The sequence below is a fragment of the Leuciscus leuciscus genome, assembly GCF_965113295.1.
Source record: "Leuciscus leuciscus genome assembly, chromosome: 19".
NCBI lineage: Eukaryota > Metazoa > Chordata > Actinopteri > Cypriniformes > Leuciscidae > Leuciscus > Leuciscus leuciscus.
This window is the reverse complement of record NC_138743.1, coordinates 6,545,106-6,563,681: the sequence shown is the minus strand read 5'-3', so window position 1 is coordinate 6,563,681 and position 18,576 is coordinate 6,545,106. Positions and strand designations below refer to the sequence as shown.

General features: G+C 38.1%; 1 protein-coding gene and 1 pseudogene across 2 annotated transcripts in view; both read left to right on the top strand.

Annotated features, from left to right (window-relative positions):
• LOC309483015 (trace amine-associated receptor 13c-like) overlaps window positions 1-6,110 on the top strand; it is a 40,849-nt gene extending 34,739 nt beyond the window's left edge. Inside the window, exon 2 of the mRNA XM_082148651.1 lies at window positions 3,903-6,110. Coding sequence (XP_082004777.1) covers window positions 3,970-4,953 — 984 coding nt within the window. The 5' untranslated portion in view covers window positions 3,903-3,969 and the 3' untranslated portion in view covers window positions 4,954-6,110. The remainder of the gene's footprint in view (window positions 1-3,902) is intronic.
• An 11,004-nt stretch (window positions 6,111-17,114) lies between these two features.
• Window positions 17,115-18,506, top strand: LOC309481896 (trace amine-associated receptor 13c-like; annotated as a pseudogene). The gene has a single exon. The product of its transcript is annotated as a trace amine-associated receptor 13c-like (transcript).
• The last annotated feature ends 70 nt before the right edge of the window (window positions 18,507-18,576 follow it).

The window sequence follows — 18,576 nt, the reverse complement described above, 5'->3', positions numbered from 1 at the left end:
TTTTTTGTACATTGAGTGGAGTGAGGGACACAATGTCAGTCTAGTTTCTATCTATCGCAGATATCAGGCATAATGCAAATTTAATAAATCCCCATATTTTTGCAGCAGCTTGCAATTTTTAATTTTTCTAATGCAAATTCTCACCAAAAAAGGTTAATCTGAGGGGATAATCAACATTGGCTAATCAGAAAAGTTCAGACAAACTGATAAATATGTGTTTAAGTGTAAATATGTGCCACTATACTGCCGTAAATTCTAAAGAGAGCTGGGCTGGACCGGCAATTAGCGTGTAAAGAAGATCTGCGCGAGACTCACTTTTCAACCTGTGTGCTGGGAGATTTTTAACTGGGAGAGAGAGATGCTTCTGTGAAGTGATCAAACGCTTTTGTGTTAAGCCTGATACGAAATAAAGGTTTAGAGGGCCCTATCTTGCACTAGCGCAAATTACTTTGTACACTGACGGATGTATCATTCCTATTTTGCACCTGAAGCACAGCGGACTTTTCCCTCCACAGACGCAAGTCGGTAAATTAGGGAATGAACTTGCGCTCCCGGGGGCGGTTCAGCAAAAAGAGGAGGCGTGTTCCGGCGCAAACATTCCCTGATGCTATTTTGTAGTTTCAGAAAACAATTCCGCCACAGACCAGGAAAAACCTAGTCTAAAGTCAGTGGCGCATTATTCAGATGCTATTTTAAGGGCGCATGCTTGGCCATAATGTAGCGTGTGCACAACGCGCATACACTTTGCTTCTCTCATTTACACAGATGCAGCAGTTGACATTTTTGCAAACCATACATAATTACAAGGAAAAATATTACCACACGAGGGAAATCATCATGGTGTCCATGAAGATGTGAAAAAATAGGCATAAATCTAGCTTACACATTTACCCAAATTATTATACTCCTGTTTAACGAAGCTAATTTGAGTGGGTTTCTCCCATCCCCATACAATGTCACTTCTCTGTCTTTTAAAAATCCGCAGCTATAATAGCAATCCACCATGGAACAAGCTCCTGCTTTTAAAAAGAATGTGAGATGACGCTCTGATTGGTTTATTTCACGTTACGCCCAAACCACACCTTTGAGTAATGTAGCTACTTCAGACCAACCCATTTTAGATTTGCATTGGGCGCAAGAGTCATTTATCCCGCCGGTATAATAGCAACGCGACCGAGATCCGCCCACAAAGTTACTTGCGTTTCACATTTGATACTTGCGTTTCAGATCGTTAAAATATGGCCCAGAATCTTTTCCGTTTAAAGTCCAGATTCTTTCTTATTTAGTTTAGGCTATGCCTTCATTATAAGAATAAATACATTTTCAATGTGTAGGCTAGCCTATTTCAATGTGATTTCATAAAATAATATTAAAAGTAGGCTAAATATCAACATCTTAAAACGTAATGGCCCGGTTTCACAGACAGGGCTTAGATTCAGCTAGGATTTGCCTTAGTTCAATCAGGACATTTAAGTTGCTTTTATAAATGTGCCTTAGAAAAAAAAAAACATTACTGGTGTGCATCTTAAGACAAAACAATGGCACTGACATATTTTAAGGTATATCAGTGCAAGTTGCTTTCAGTTAAAACAGCTCAAACATACATTTTAGTCTAAGAGTAGTTAAAAGCCTTGTCTGTGAAACCGGGGGAATATGTTCAAATGCAACTTAAAGACAGAGACACAGAGACGGCCTATAGAGATGTGCAGATATGACGTTACTTTGTTGGCCAACCGGCAGTTAGCATCCCTGATAGCACACGTAGCCTACATCATGGAGACGTTGATGTCTTACTAACATCTGCAAGATGTGTTTTTTAGAGTGTTTGCTCATCTGCAATATGTCTCTAAGTCTTTTCCTGTCAGATGTTAAACAGACATTTAGAAAATGTCTTTTTAAGATGTTTATGATTTAGAATGTATTAAAAATCTGGGCCCGTATTCATAAAGAATCTTAATGCAAAGAGTAGCTCCTAGTGACAAAATTCTAAGAAAATTCTTAGAAATGTGGGCGTTTACTCTTAAAATTAAAGAAAAAATCCTAGTAAAGAAAAAAGTAATTCAGAAAGCATCTTAACCCTTAAAAGAGATCTTAAGCTCAAAATTGTTAGGAGCACGGACGAGGACTTTTAAGAGGCTTAAGAGTTTCTTTAGCAGAGGAGAAAATGGCAGAAAGACGAAGAGGGAGAAGAAATGTGTTGCAGACAATGAATAACAGTGAGTTCATAAGACGCTATAGATTAGATCGTGCAGGGATCATGTTTGTGACTGATCTTATTAGAGACACGCTAACATCTCTGACACAGCACAGCGCCAGAAATGAAAGTAATCACTACATTACGATATTTGGCAACTGGGAAAATTCCATGTTTGATACATTAAAACCAACATTCAAACCACCACTTAAATAGACATGCCAGCAATCAGTGTAATTGGAAAGAGTGGAACAATTTTTATCATTCTAAGCCAATCAAATACCTTATAGGAAATTAAATGCATGGTAAAAAAAAAGAAAAAAAAGGATTTATATACACGTGTGTGTGTGTGTGTGTGTGTGTGTGTGTGTGTGTGTGTGTGTGTGTGTGTGTGTGTGTGTGTGTGTGTGTGTGTGTGTGTGTGTGTGTGTGTGTGTGTGTGAGAGAGAACGGTCAAATAGGAAAAATTACGCATGTAATTTCAAAGTGAAGGCTTAGAATAGACCCTATACTTCTATTCTATATGTTTTTTCTTGGACAACCAACCAATCACAGTCGTCAAAAGATTGTGTCATACATAGCAACGGGGTCAACCCCGCCTCCTTACTAAGATGAAAGTTTTTGTCTTTTCCTTACTCAGAGTTGCTCTCAGATCGGTCCCGAATCGCTTTTAAGCTAAGACTCCTACGTAAAAGTTTTTAAGCTAAATTAAGAGTTTTCTTAGAGGATTCTTAGAATCTTTATGAATACGGGCCCTGATGTTTATCAGATTTTTTAATGTTTTCCAGATTTAGCGCTTTTTAGCAGACATCTTAGAGACTTATCTGGGATCACACTCGTTTCCCTTTGACAAAAACCCTATAGGATCTTTTTCGCAGGCTTTTGGATTATCGCATAAAACAAGCTCTCTGATCAAAACAACAACAAAACAAAAGTTTATGATACACGTTTTGTCCATCAAGATCATTTTCACAGATGAACACAATTTTATGAATTTTTCAAGACTCTTAACAGCTTTAACAAATATCACGAGTGGGATAACACTGATGTATTTTATGTCGTAGAATAATATGTGAAAGTGTCTTGAGCTTGTGTTCCCCACAGACCTTATTACAGCCATTTAACCAATTCCACTGAACCCCATTCAAAAAAAATCTTTGACTTTGGGACGATGAAACCGGAAGTGCTAATATGCTAACTCTTTTCCGTGTTTTGGTCAACAAATTTAAATCATACTTGTACCACTCTGTAGATGCTGTCCTGTGTTTTTATTTTGTCCACCTCCAGTTTAGCTCAAGGTGAAGGTTTGGTTGTTTAGTGTGGCTCGGTCAGCCCCTGCTGGTAGATGGTGTAATTACAGCATTCTGGGGTCAAAGATCATCTTCCTCTAATGAAGGCCTTGGAAAACTAGCTGTGTGTTCAGACGGAGATTTGTTGGAATAGCAGAACACTTAATATGCTTCATAACCACATTTAGTTCTATGTGACACTCTTTAGCTCTTTTCTTCTGGATGAACAGAGTCAGTTGATCTCCCAGCTGTATGTTCTTCTCCCTTGATGCTGCCAGTCTCGGAAAGAGTCAACATGTCAAGTGTATAAAAGGCTGTGGGTTGTAACCCATATTTATCTGGTATTATGGAGCCTCCAGGAGTAACTTGAGCTTAGGTGAGGAGCAGTTCAGAGCTGTTGGAAAGACAAATGTCATTAGGCTACTCATTTTTTATGTGAAGGAAGTCAATGAAGGAATATGAAGGAAGTTGGATGTTTCTTCTAGAATGAATCTTACAGCAGTGAACCAAACTGATGACTGTCAGGAATATTCCTGTCCAGAGAGATCTGTTTCTTTCTCTGTCTATGTGATTCTGTATGTGTCCGCAGCAGCTGTGGCTCTTCTGACCGTGTGTGGAAACCTGCTGGTCATCATCTCTGTTAGTCACTTCAAGCAGCTCCACACTCCTGCTAACATCCTCATCCTCTCTTTAGCTGCGTCTGATCTGCTGGTCGGAGTTTTTGTGATGCCACTTTTTTTGTCTTGGCACATCGAGTCATGTTGGATTTCTGGACCAGTGATGTGCTCGGTCTTTAAATTTGTGAATTTTCAAGCAACATGCGTGTCTGTTCACACTGTGGCTCTAATAGCAGTTGATCGGTTTCTGGCTTTACATTCTCCTTTTGTTTACTCAGAGAAAATCTCACCCACTGTGATCTGCATAGCCATTTGTTTTAACTGGCTGTTTTCACTCCTTTATAACTTCACTATTCTCTTCATTAATGGAAACTTCACTGTCATGTGTCCAGGAGAATGTTTTTATACTGTAGACGGGGTTTCAACCCTCATTGATCTCCTGGTTGTGTTTCTTATGCCATGTACACTCATCATAATATTATACACTCATGTTTTTGTCGTTGTTAGGAAACATGTGACTGCTATAAGAGCCCTTCAGGTTCACAACAGCAAAGAATCCTCTAAAAACAGAGTCAGTGACAAATCAGAGCGAAAAGCTGCGAAACTGCTGGGGATTCTGGTCTTTGTGTTTCTCCTGTGTTTACTGCCATATTATATTTGTTCTTTAGTAGTTTCTTATAGTAATGCTGATGTGTTTTTTGTCAGAGATGTTACTGTAATATTTTTCTATCTGAACTCCACCATTAATCCCATAATGTACGCCTTATTTTACCCTTGGTTTCAGAAAAGCCTAAAATTAATTTTCACATTTAAAGTGTTTAATGAAGACTCCTCTCTGATGAATGTGCAGTAAGTCGTTGAATGTAAGACAAAATGTTCTCCTGTTTTTTCTTGTTTATTTTTTATATATATAGGCCTACTTTGTCTAGGTTAATGTAAGGCCTACATTATTTTGTTATATTAAACATGAGTCTTGACTACAAAACAGCTATTGAACATTTCCTCAAATATTGCCGAAATACGTTCAGTTATCACTATCACACATCTTTTTTGACAACAGGCTCTAATATGGACCTCTCATTTGCTGGCTGTGCATATGCCAATACAGATTGCATTTTTATTGTGTCATTTTTACATTTTTACAAGGAAATAATGAATACTGAAAAATCAATTTTATTGTATGTTTTATGGTTATTTTCATAATCTTTGTTGTAGTTAATTTTTTGTACATTCGGTGGAGTGTGGGACACCTCGTTAGATAGTAGTTTCTATCTATCGCAGGAATCAGGCATAATGCAAATTCAACAAATCCCCACGTTTTTGCGGCATTTTGCAATTTTGTATTATTCCATCGAAAATCCACACCAAAAAAGTTAATCTGAGGGGATCAATGTTGGCTAATCAAAAAAAGATCAGACAAACTGATAAATACGTGTTTAACTGTAATGCCATTAATTCTAAAGTTCTTTAAATTGAAGAAAAGATCCGCACGACACTCACACTTTTCAACCTGTTTTCAACCTTATTTCAGCCATTTAACCAAAAACCCATTGGCTGCATCTGAAATAGCATAGGCTACTTTCTTATAGGCGAAAATGTGACAAAGAAGTATGTCTGAGTTCACAGTACTCATAAAAGAGTTGACAAAAAGTACCTGGATGACCTACTACTTCAGGCGAGACTCTTAAGTGTGCATATGATGGACACTTTACTATCCCATGAGGCCACAGGAGAGGATTTGTTAATGGCAGCCCTTATGAAAATGAAGTTTATTCAAGTGTTCTATTAGTATACTTCTATTAAACTAAAAATAAGGAAGTATACTTTCAGCCTACATTTTATATACTTCTCAAAAATATACTTTATGAACTTCTCAGAAATATACTTAAAATTACACTTAAGTGTACTTGACTTAGGCCTATACTGAGAGAAAAGTCCAAGTATATTTGGCCTGTACTTGTAGCCTACTCAATCTTTTGTTCGAGATATACTTAAAAGTATAATTAAGTATTCAAAGTATACTTGGCTTGTAGTTGTGTTAACTCTGTTGATTGTAACTCTCTTACATTGTTTGAAAACTAGATGTACCGCATCGCGGTACAAAATATGACCGCCGCTCAGGCCTGCACTGGCTTTCCACAAAAATAAATGACGTGGAGTAATTTGGCTGTATTGCGTGTTTATGTATATACCTAAAAAAAGTAATAGTATGTGCATGTCTGTCTGTGTGTGTGTGTGTGTGTGTGTGTGTGTGTGTGTGTGTGTGTGTGTGTGTGTGTGTGTGTGTGTGTGTGTGTGTGTGTGTGTGTGTGTGTATGTGTGTGTATTTGTGTATGTGTGTGTCTGTGTGTGTGTGTGTGTGTGTCTGTGCGTGTATGTATGTGTGCGTACATGTGTGCGCGTGTGTGTTTGTGTGTGTGTGTGTCTGTGCATGTGGATTTGTATGTGTGTGTATGGGTGTGTGTCTGTGCGTGTGGATGTCAGTGTGTGTGCATGCTTGCGTTTGTTTGTATTCCTGCATGTGTGTGTGTGACAGTATCATCCTAAACCAGCAACCCTTCGCTCAACAGCACCATCTACAGGCCGATGAGTGTACAGTCACTAAATGTGCACATAAATGAATTTATTTTATACCCCCCCATGGATGAAATTCTACAAAACTTAGCAGAGGATACCCCCAGAGGTTGTCAAGTTAATCATACACATGAAATATGGTGCAGTTCTGAACATCTCCACTGAAGATAGGGGCGATTAAAGCAGAATAATATTGCATTTTCATTTTTTATGGGAGGGGCGCAAATCACAAATGAGTGATTATGGGCTAGGTTGATGTGCCATAAAAATTTCTTCATCCTCGGTGCCACGGTTCAGGTAGTTATTTAGGAAAAACTGCATTTTTTGGGGTTTGGGGGGGCCCAGCGCGGGGGGGGAGTGGCCCCCGGGGACCAAACGAAATTTTTCCTTAGAAGTCTAGTGGGGCTACATGCCCACCAAATTTCATGTTCCCTGGTGTTTCGGTGTCCCTGGTATGGTTGACGAAAAATTTACGGGGGCCCCAGCGCGGGGGGGGGGGAGTGGCCCCCGGGGACCAAATTAAATTTTTCCGTAAAAGTCTAGTAGACCAACATACCACAAAAATTTCTTCATCCTCGGTGCCACGGTTCAGGTAGTTATTTAGGAAAAACTGCATTTTTTTGGGTTTGGGGGGGCCCAGCGCGGGGGGGGAGTGGCCCCCGGGGACCAAACGAAATTTTTCCTTAGAAGTCTAGTGGGGCTACATGCCCACCAAATTTCATGTTCCCCGGTGTTTCGGTGTCCCTGGTATCGTTGACGAAAAATTTACGGGGGCCCCAGCGCGGGGGGGGAAGTGGCCCCCGCGGACCAAACGAAATTTTTCCGTAAAAGTCTAGTAGACGAACATACCATAAAAATTTCTTCATCCTCGGTGCCACGGTTCAGGTAGTTATTTAGGAAAAACTGCATTTTTTTGGGTTTGGGGGGGCCCAGCGCGGGGGGGGAGTGGCCCCCGGGGACCAAACGAAATTTTTCCTTAGAAGTCTAGTGGGGCTACATGCCCACCAAATTTCATGTTCCCCGGTGTTTCGGTGTCCCTGGTATCGTTGACGAAAAATTTAAGGGGGCCCCAGCGCGGAGGGGGAAGTGGCCCCCGGGGACCAAACGAAATTTTTCCGTAAAAGTCTAGTAGACCAACATACGATAAAAATTTCTTCATCCTCGGTGCCACGGTTCAGGTAGTTATTTAGGAAAAACTGCATTTTTGGGGGTTTGGGGGGGCCCAGCGCGGGGGGGGAGTGGCCCCCGGGGACCAAACGAAATTTTTCCTTAGAAGTCTAGTGGGGCTACATGCCCACCAAATTTCATGTTCCCTGGTGTTTCGGTGTCCCTGGTATGGTTGACGAAAAATTTACGGGGGCCCCAGCGCGGGGGGGGGAAGTGGCCCCCGGGGACCAAATGAAATTTTTCCGTAAAAGTCTAGTAGACCAACATACCACAAAAATTTCTTCATCCTCGGTGCCACGGTTCAGGTAGTTATTTAGGAAAAACTGCATTTTTTTGGGTTTGGGGGGGCCCAGCGCGGGGGGGGGAGTGGCCCCCGGGGACCAAACGAAATTTTTCCTTAGAAGTCTAGTGGGGCTACATGCCCACCAAATTTCATGTTCCCCGGTGTTTCGGTGTCCCTGGTATCGTTGACGAAAAATTTAAGGGGGCCCCAGCGCGGGGGGGGAAGTGGCCCCCGGGGACCAAACGAAATTTTTCCGTAAAAGTCTAGTAGACCAACATACCATAAAAATTTCTTCATCCTCGGTGCCACGGTTCAGGTAGTTATTTAGGAAAAACGGCATTTTTTGGGGTTTGGGGGGCCCAGCGCGGGGGGGGAGTGGCCCCCGGGGACCAAACGAAATTTTTCCTTAGAAGTCTAATGGGGCTACATGCCCACCAAATTTCATGTTCCCCGGTGTTTCGGTGTCCCTGGTATCGTTGACGAAAAATTTACGGGGGCCCCAGCGCGGGGGGGGAAGTGGCCCCCGCGGACCAAACGAAATTTTTCCGTAAAAGTCTAGTAGACGAACATACCATAAAAATTTCTTCATCCTCGGTGCCACGGTTCAGGTAGTTATTTAGGAAAAACTGCATTTTTTTGGGTTTGGGGGGGCCCAGCGCGGGGGGGGAGTGGCCCCCGGGGACCAAACGAAATTTTTCCTTAGAAGTCTAGTGGGGCTACATGCCCACCAAATTTCATGTTCCCCGGTGTTTCGGTGTCCCTGGTATCGTTGACGAAAAATTTAAGGGGGCCCCAGCGCGGAGGGGGAAGTGGCCCCCGGGGACCAAACGAAATTTTTCCGTAAAAGTCTAGTAGACCAACATACGATAAAAATTTCTTCATCCTCGGTGCCACGGTTCAGGTAGTTATTTAGGAAAAACTGCATTTTTGGGGGTTTGGGGGGGCCCAGCGCGGGGGGGGAGTGGCCCCCGGGGACCAAACGAAATTTTTCCTTAGAAGTCTAGTGGGGCTACATGCCCACCAAATTTCATGTTCCCCCGTGCTTCGGTGTCCCTGGTATCGTTGACGAAAAATTCAGTAAGGTGACGAAAAAAAAAAAAAAAAAAAACTTTGACAATCCCTATATGACCGGCTAGCTACGCTAGCGGCGGTCATAATAATGATTAGAATATTGATATAAAACAGATATGTTTCTAATTCTGCGTATCTGAATTTTTGTGTAGGCTAGTACACTGGTAGTGTGTAGGAATTTACTCTAATTCTACTTTTCAAACCCGTTGAAGAGAAAACAACTGTGAAGCTTTGGAGGTGTTGGACTCGATCTACTCCATCTGTGTTTTGATCATCGTTCTGAATATGATCAAAGCGTTGTCTTTGACAAAAATGTGATTTTCTCAACCTTTTTGTTTAAAATGTTGCCTTTCTTAAACTTACCGACATTCAAGTGTTGATAAAAAGGGATGCATGAAGCTAATAAAATGTTTTTAAAAATTAGTTAAAGTACAGTTTAAGGTATTTTTCAAGTATAAAAAATAATATCTACATTTGAACATAGTAGTAGGCCTATACTGCAAGTGCAAAAATAATATATAAATAGTAAACTATACGTATAATGTTACGTTCACTTAAAGAAAACGTACAAGTATACTTGCAGTAAAAACTACTTAACTATACTAGTTTATGAGAGTACACTTCAGTGTGTACTGTCATAAACTAAAAAAATTTACTACTTGTTTTAAAATAGTAAACTACTAGTTTACTTATAAGTTCACTTGTAGTACAGATGCATTACAAATAAGAAACCTAGTTGTGTACTTAGTTTACTACTGTTACACTTATAGTACACTATACTTTTATATACTAAAAGTGGGCCAATTTAGTCCCAAACAGTATTGAAATAGTACACTTACAAGTTTACTACAAGTGCACATTGATATTAGTATACTTACTACATAAAGTATACTTAAAAATATACTTGGACATTACTTAAGTATACTTCATACCATATAGAGCATACTTTTTAGTGGTCGTGAAGTAATTACTTATTCAAAATAAGTACCTCAAGAGAGTATGTGATTTTGGACGCAGCCACTCTGTTTGAGCTCAGTTTAAAGGGATAGATCACCCAAAATTAAAATTCTGTCATTTAATCACCCTCATGTCGTTCCAAACCCGTAAGACTTTCGTTCATCTTCGGAACACAAATGAAGATATTTTTGATGAAATCTGAGAGCTTTCTGTCCCTTCATTGACAGCTACGCACCACTTTGACTTAAAAAAGCTTGTAAAGAGATTGTATAAGTAATCCATATGAATTGAGCGGTTTAGTCCACATTTTCTGAAGAGATTCGATCACTTTATATGATGAACAGATTTAATTTAGTCTTTTATTCACATAAACATTTATCTACGCACTCAACAGTTGTGGTTAACGGAAGCTCAATCATGTTCCACAAGAACCAATAAGGTTCATCCTCATGTTACGCAGCAACGTTTGAGCTTCCGGAAGAACCAATGAGGTTTCATTTTGTGTAACTGTAATATTTTTGTGTTGGGGCTACAGGATTAATTTTTGTTCACATAACTAAGTGGACAGAGGACCTGTAGTTCTGTAGTTCTGAGACTGAATTAGGAGAGTAATTTGTTGTGTGTTTTACAGTAAAGAGAAAGACTTACTGTAGTGCTTAATGTTCAGCTATGTTGAAGAGTTCGTAAAGTTTCAGTTGTTGGACAATTTTGTGTGGTTACCATTATACAGAAGAGTGGCGCTTGTGCTCAAGCTTTGGGTTACATGACAACTGTGATGTTTGTTGCTTCACTGAATGAGCAACTGTTGCTTCTCTTTTCTAACTGGCCCATTCCATACATTGCCTAATAAACACAATTGTCTTATATTGTATGGGCAAATATGGGCAAATATGGGCATACTAACATGTGTTATCCAGTTAGTATGGCACAATGTTGGTGTTGTTGTGATTTACAATAATATGCATGTTTCTTCCCTGCCGTTTATGAACCCTTTCCCGTGGCCTCATCAGATAGTAATGTGTGAAAATACTTTTAAACGTAGAAGTAAACGTGGAAATGTTTATGTGTAGGTCTACATCAGAACGTTAAAGAACTTTTAACAGCTTAGTTTTTGATTTATACTTTTCATAGGCTAAGCCCATCTATGTTTTTGTATGAGTACTATGTAAATCAGTTGATCTCCCAGCTGTATGTTCTTCTCCCTTGATGCTGACAGTCTTGGAAAGAGTCAACATGAAGAGTTCAGATGCAAAAGCCTCTAAGTGCCATCTGAAATTTTCTTCTAGAATGATCATTTTTATCAAGCTCGTATATTTAAATTCAATAATTTCACATAAATGGCAATGAAGATTACCTATTAATTGTCATTTAAGTGAAATTACTGAACTTAAATACACAAGCTTGATAAAAATGATCATTCTATAGGAAAATTTCAGATGGCATTTAGAGGCTTTTGCATCTGAACTCTTCACATGTCAAGTGTATAAAAAAGCAACATAGATTGTAGTACAGATGGTGGACAACCAGAATGCCTATTACCGCCGCGCCAGCTGCCGCGGCGAAATCACCGCGGCGAAAATAAACCAGCCGCATTTCAAAGTCGTTCCCGAAATGACCGCCAGGTGGCGCAAAGGGACATTGTGCAAAACAGCAGCAATTGCCGTATTTTAAAATGTAAGTGGGTTAAATATAAAACCCTAAGCCTAATAGGCATATTTTTCATATATATAAATAGGCCTATTAGGCTACAACAGAATAGAACCAAAGATAGAATCAATTTTAGAACTGAAAAAATAGAATCAAAAGTTAAAAATAGACACAATATTAGGAGCAATGACGCTGAATATTTTTACTATTCTATTGAGGAATTAGATAAATGAAGAGCTCTCGTGAGCGATACAATTGCATAGTAATTTATAGTGATTTCAAAAGCAGTCCTTAAAAAAAAAAAAAATACATGGAGTAGTGTGGCATAATTTTTGAGAGATTACGCGGAACGCGTTTTAGTTAAGATCCTGGTTTCAATGCCCTTATATAGGCTAGGCTACTGCTTAAAAAAATGTCACAACGCGTTTTGAGATTGTTTTGAATTAAAAATTGAAGTTTAAAATGTAGTGTTTTGGCACACCTGGGCTGCGTTTCCCAAAAGCATCGTAAGCCTAAGTTGATCGTAAAAACGATCGTACGACTGATCTTAATATTACGGTCTGTTTCCCAAAAGCATCGTAGCTTAAGTAGCACTTGAAAATCTTCGTAGATCTACGAGTGCTCTGGAGTAATCGTACATCCTCAAGTTCATCGTAAGAAGGCAGATTACACCTTTAACTTTATTCAAATGTATGTGATTATAATATAAGGTTTTGATTGTACTTTATTGTACACTTTATTACTCTTTTTTGTTGTTGGTTAAATTAATGTATAAATTAAATAATTAAAAAGGTCAGAAAACAAAACCAAAAAATTGAAATAATTTAATTGAATAATTTTAATCAAAATTTAATGAATGAACAAAAAATAAATAAAACAAATCCTTTAAATCTGTTAAAAATTACATCTTTTTTTTTTTACGGTTTTTTTTTCAGCCATTTTGTCAGTGCCTCCACCTGTAGGTGCTTTATATAGACTTGTCTTGATTGCTAATCCATAACAGATGACAATTATTAGGTTAAACGTTCAGAATACGATTCCATATAAGGTTATGTTTCAGAACTTCACGAATGGACAGCGACTCTTAAGTAGCACGTAGAGCACGTTCTCGCGCGTTCATGTTAAGTTCATTTTTGGGAAACGCTCGTGGAATTGCTGCGAGCGTTCGTAATCTTGCACGTAGAAAGCGCTCTTAAGAGCTAAGATACATCGTTATCGGGAAACCCGGCCCAGGTCGAGTGGCGTTACGCATTGTTCAAAAATCTGGTTTTATTCTGGCATGTTGAATTGGCTTTAGAATTTTTTTTTAGATTTATTAGTTTAGATTTTAGATTTCGTTAGATTTATTTTTCTCATAACAGCTAAAATAACTTAATATATGCCTTGTCTTAATATGACCTACTTAATATAGGCAATAGGCATATAAAAGCCTTTATAATAAATTAGCAAAACTTGGCCACTAAATATTTAATTTTCAATTATTTTAATTATCACAATTAAAGTTTTAATTTTATTAAATTGAACAAGCGCAACAATCAGCATTTAATCAAATATTCTAAAAGATGTATTATTAATAATAATGTTATTTCAACATAATATTTCGTTTTTTCGACATAATATGTGCGTGCAACAAGCAAGATGTGTATTTGTAAATCCGGTGATGCGTGCATTGATTTTTATCAATAAACAAGTGTTTTCTGACAGTGTCGACTGCAAAGATGAAGTTGACGATCGCCATATTTGTAGTGAACGCACCTAGAGAGAAATGCACGTAAAGACATAATCAGAGAGTAGCCTTTTTCTTTTCGTTTTGAATTATTTAGTTTGAAGACATTTCAAGCTTTGTGTATTTGATGTATTTATCATGTCTGTGTGAGGCATAGGCTGAGTTTCGTTAAGTTAGGAGGATGAGATGCGCTCCAGCTGACGTGCAATGCAAGTGACCGCGCGGGCGCCTCCATGATTAGTGTCTGTTATATTAGCTTCTCTTACTTATTCAATCCAGGCAATTGGTTGATGAAAAAATTATTAAAATTAAGATACAATTTATAGAAAACGAAATTCACTTTAAAGAAAGGTTTTCTACTAAACAAAACTTAATGAAGTGGTCAAAATCATGTCTGACCCACTCCATATCCATCTCTCGATATAATGCATCCTATCTTACTCGTGCTGTTCACTTTTCATATTCAACATAGATGGAAAAAAATAACATTATAATATTTTAACAAATATGATACTAAATGAGATTATTTAATGGCTACAACAGTATAGTAGGCCTATAGACTCTATTTGTACAAATTGCTGCACATTAATTTAATTAAATGAAACCTTGTAACGAATTCACACTGTAGGGTAGACTGTGTACAGTTGAGACACCTTAAATAACTTGCGTTCGCAGCAAGCACAAGTTGTGATTTTTGCTGTGCACTTGCATATTAGTGTCAGCTGGGAAGGAAATATAGAGACCAGGGGTGCGTTTCCCGAAAGCATCGTTAGCCAACTATGGTGGCAAGTTCCCTCGTTACCAATAGAGTTCAATGGACATTGCGATGAACTTGCGACCATAGTTGGCCAACGATGCTTTCGGGAAACGCACCCCAGACCTCTTGGAACTTTAATTGAATACATAGCGTTGGTAAAGCATACTGAAATTACATCCCTACAAATGTATTAGGCCCTACTGAAAATAAATGTATCGAATTTAAGCAAAGTAGCCTAAATGTTAAGACTGTAAGCCCTTTGCTTTTTTCGTAGCCTATAAAGGATTCTTATAGCCGACTTTGTGTTCATTTAATCTGTAGAGGATTTTTTTAACTCAAACATTAACACTGAAATAAATGAAACTAAATTATTGTACATTTTTTGGCACACCACGACGAGTGGCGCTATGCATTGTTCTAAAGCCAGGTTTTATTCTAGCATGTTGAATTAGTGTTCGACAAACGCGGCGGCGCGTTCTTTTGAATGAAGAGCGCTTCTCGCTCCTGTGAGCGAAAACACACTGGAATGTTAGGCCATGTTGCAACGAGTGAATCGTGGCCGAGTGGTTGAACTTACGTTACGATCATTTAGATGACACGGGTTCGAATCCCGAACTAACTTAGACTACTGATATTTTTATATTAGCCTATTAATGCATTTTATAGTCTATTGTTGATGCAGAGAGATTTGTCTATAGTTCTAAAACATAGTTTTTTGCTTATAGCCTATTTACAAAATAAAATCACCATGCATTTCCATTTTACACCAAGGAACAAATATTATACAATGACTTTACTTCTGTAGCCTATAATAATTCCAATCGTAATTTCAAAAGCAGTTCTGTTAATATATATATATATATATATATATATATATATATGACGTTTAAACGACAAACAATAAAATCAGAACCAGTATTCTGTTGCGTTCATGGTTCCAGTGGCAGTAATGCATCCACGGCTTTTCAAAATGTCACAAAGCGTTTTGAGATTGTTTTGAATGAAATATTGAAGTTTATAATTAAGTGTTTTGGCACACCACGACGAGTGGCAAACTCTTTGTTTTGTTTTGCAAACTCAGCTAGCCTGTGGGGGGTTTGGAGAAGGCAATAGTTGCTTTATCGTGGGGGTGCAGGACAGAGGTGTTAATGTTCCGTCTTTCATATGGAAAGTGTCGGAGCCAGCCTGAGCCTGATGAGCAGGCAAAGGCAAAATTCTAAGGATTAATCTCAAAATCTCCAAAAGTCCATAGCCTATGTACAGTAGGCCCTATATCTTATTAAATTTTATATTGTAGTTTTATTGATTGTATTTAAAGGTTTTCCACACACAATTTCAATTTAGCAGCTCTTTAATTCGCGACCCACCTCGTTTTATTGTAAGGTGAATTCAGCAAGGCATGCTTTATCTTTGAAGGAACAAAAGCTATTTGTTACAGTTTTTTCTTCGTGATTTGTGTGGATGACACACAGCGACATATACAGTATTATCAGCTGTATGGTGGTTTTTTTTACGCTGAAATGCTTAATTTCGAGAAAGACCCGCGCGCGCAGTGAGGGAGACCAAACTTACTAAAAAAATATCCAGGGCGAGAGAGGCAAAGAAAAACGCCTGTTCTTAATTTATGTTGCTTTGAACTTTTTTCGTTTTGTACCGTTTTAATTTTTTTATTTAGCTGCAATTTCTTTGACAATAAAAATTTAAAATGTTGCAAGAATAAGATTCTGTGTTTCTTATTTTGCATCACAAAGGGAATAAACTATCGATGCAACCCTGTTTAAATAAATAAACTGTCCCGACACTATTCATACCTTGAAATGTGCGATGGGTTTTCAAACTTAATTAATTTTCTTTTACATTTTCATTGTTTATTTTTTAATTGAAAGCAATACTGTATTGAAAGTATTTTTCTGATTTGTTCGATCTGTTTTGAAAAATGTCTTCCGTTGCTATGGCCGGGTATCACTGTCAGTCATCTCAATCTCGTGAATGATTCACAAAAAAAAAAAAAAAAAAAATGTAGCAGATTTAAATTTTTACATATTCAATCAGTCTCATTTTTGTTCAAATAATGAAATATATATATATATATATATATATATATATATATATATATATATATATATATATATATATATATATATATATATTATAAACAGATAGGAAACTTACCTTTTAAAATGCCGCAGTTGCTGCTGTTTTGCCCTGTCACTTGCGCCACCCGGTATAGCCTAGTCATTTCGCGAACGACTTTGAAATTCGACTGGTTTATTTTTGCTGCGGCAGTAATAGGCATTGTGGTTGATTATTTATTAAAGAATTCAATTGATAATCATAACAACAAGTAAGCCTATTTAATTCTGAATATAACAAAGAATGCTTAAACCGACTAACATCGGTTAGTAACTGCAAGTCCTGAAAATGTTTTAATTTTACGGTAAATTATTTTAATTTATTTCACTGTTATGTTTCAGTTAATAAATCTACAAACACATTAAAATAACACGAAGTAAATGACAAGTAACCTATTGACATAGCCTTTCTAAATTATAGAAAAACTGGGCACATAATGTTAACGTGTGTCTACTTTGTTTAAATTTAATGAATTTGAATTCGTTTAACCACAATATTTATCTTGAATTTATCTGTGACCTCAGCTCAGATTACTGCCGCGGCAGATTACGTCATAAAGAGAATAAACTGACACTTTTCAAAGTCTGTGATTACAGCGCCACTCAGCGGTAAAAGGCAGCAAATACACATCCCAATTTTGCCGCCGCGGGAACGGCGGCGGTAAAAGTCTCATTCTGGTTGTCCACCATCTGTACATCTTTGTTGTGGAGCCTCCAGGAGTGACTGTGTTTCAGTGAGGAGCAGTTCAGAGCTGCTGGAGAGACAAATAGCATCTTCAGAGATCTTGATCTGTTGTTATGTACTGAACTTTATATAAAGGAAGTAACAGTGAACACTACTCTGTTTGTTTGTTTCTTCCAAGTTCTTCAGAATGAATCTTACAGCAGTGAACCAAACTGATGACTGTCAGGAATATTCATGTCCAGAGAGAGCTGTTTCTTTCTCTGTCTATGTGATTCTGTATGTGGCCGCAGCAGCTGTGTCTCTTCTGACCGTGTGTGGAAACCTGCTGGTCATCATCTCTGTTAGTCACTTCAAGCAGCTCCACACTCCTGCTAACATCCTCATCCTCTCTTTAGCTGCGTCTGATCTGCTGGTCGGAGTTTTTGTGATGCCGCTTCACTTGTCTTGGGTCATTGAGTCATGTTGGATTTCTGGACCAGTGATGTGCTCTGCTTTAAAAATTGTGAATTTTCAAGCAACAAGCGTGTCTGTTCACACTGTGGCTCTAATAGCAGTTGATCGGTTTCTGGCTTTACGTTCTCCTTTTTTTTACTCAGAGGAAATCTCACCCACTGTGATCTGCATAGCAACTTTATTTAACTGGCTGTTTTCACTCCTTTATAACTTCACTCTGCTCTTCATTAATGGAAACTTCACTGTTACGTGTCCAGGAGTGTGTATTGCTATTATTGATGGAGTTTCATCCCTCATTGATCTGTGTTTCTTATGCCATGTACACTCATCATAATATTATACACTCATGTTTTTGTCATTGTTAGGAAACATGTGACTGCTATAAGAGCCCTTCAGGTTCACAACAGCAAAGAATCCTCTAAAAACAGAGTCAGTGACAAATCAGAGCGAAAAGCTGCAAAACTGCTGGGGATTCTGGTCTTTGTGTTTCTCCTGTGTTTACTGCCATATTATATTTGTTCTTTAGTGATTCCGTACAGTAATGATGACTTGTTTAATGTCAGAGATGTTACTGTAATGGTTTTCTTCCTGAACTCCACCATTAATCCCATCATTTATGCCTTATTCTATCCTTGGTTTCAGAAAAGCTTAAAATTAATTTTCACATTTAAAGTGTTTAATAAAGACTCCTCTCTGATGAATGTGCTGTAAGTTGCTGAAAGACAGAATTTCATTATTACATTATTTTATCATCTATTAAACATGACTGCGAAGACAATATTGTTTTCAATCATGTATTTCACACCTCACTGATTTTTCTTTTTGTTTGTGATAAACAGAAATGTTGAAGATCAAAAAAAATATGAAAGTGTACCAAAGTAACAAAAAATTGCTTTGACCAACAAATATAGCAAATGATCAAATGGGTTACACTTTATTTCGATTGTCCACTACAAACTACACTCTAAACAAAAATGGTGCTAAATAGCACTAAAAGTGGTTCATTGGCTTGTAATCATAGGGG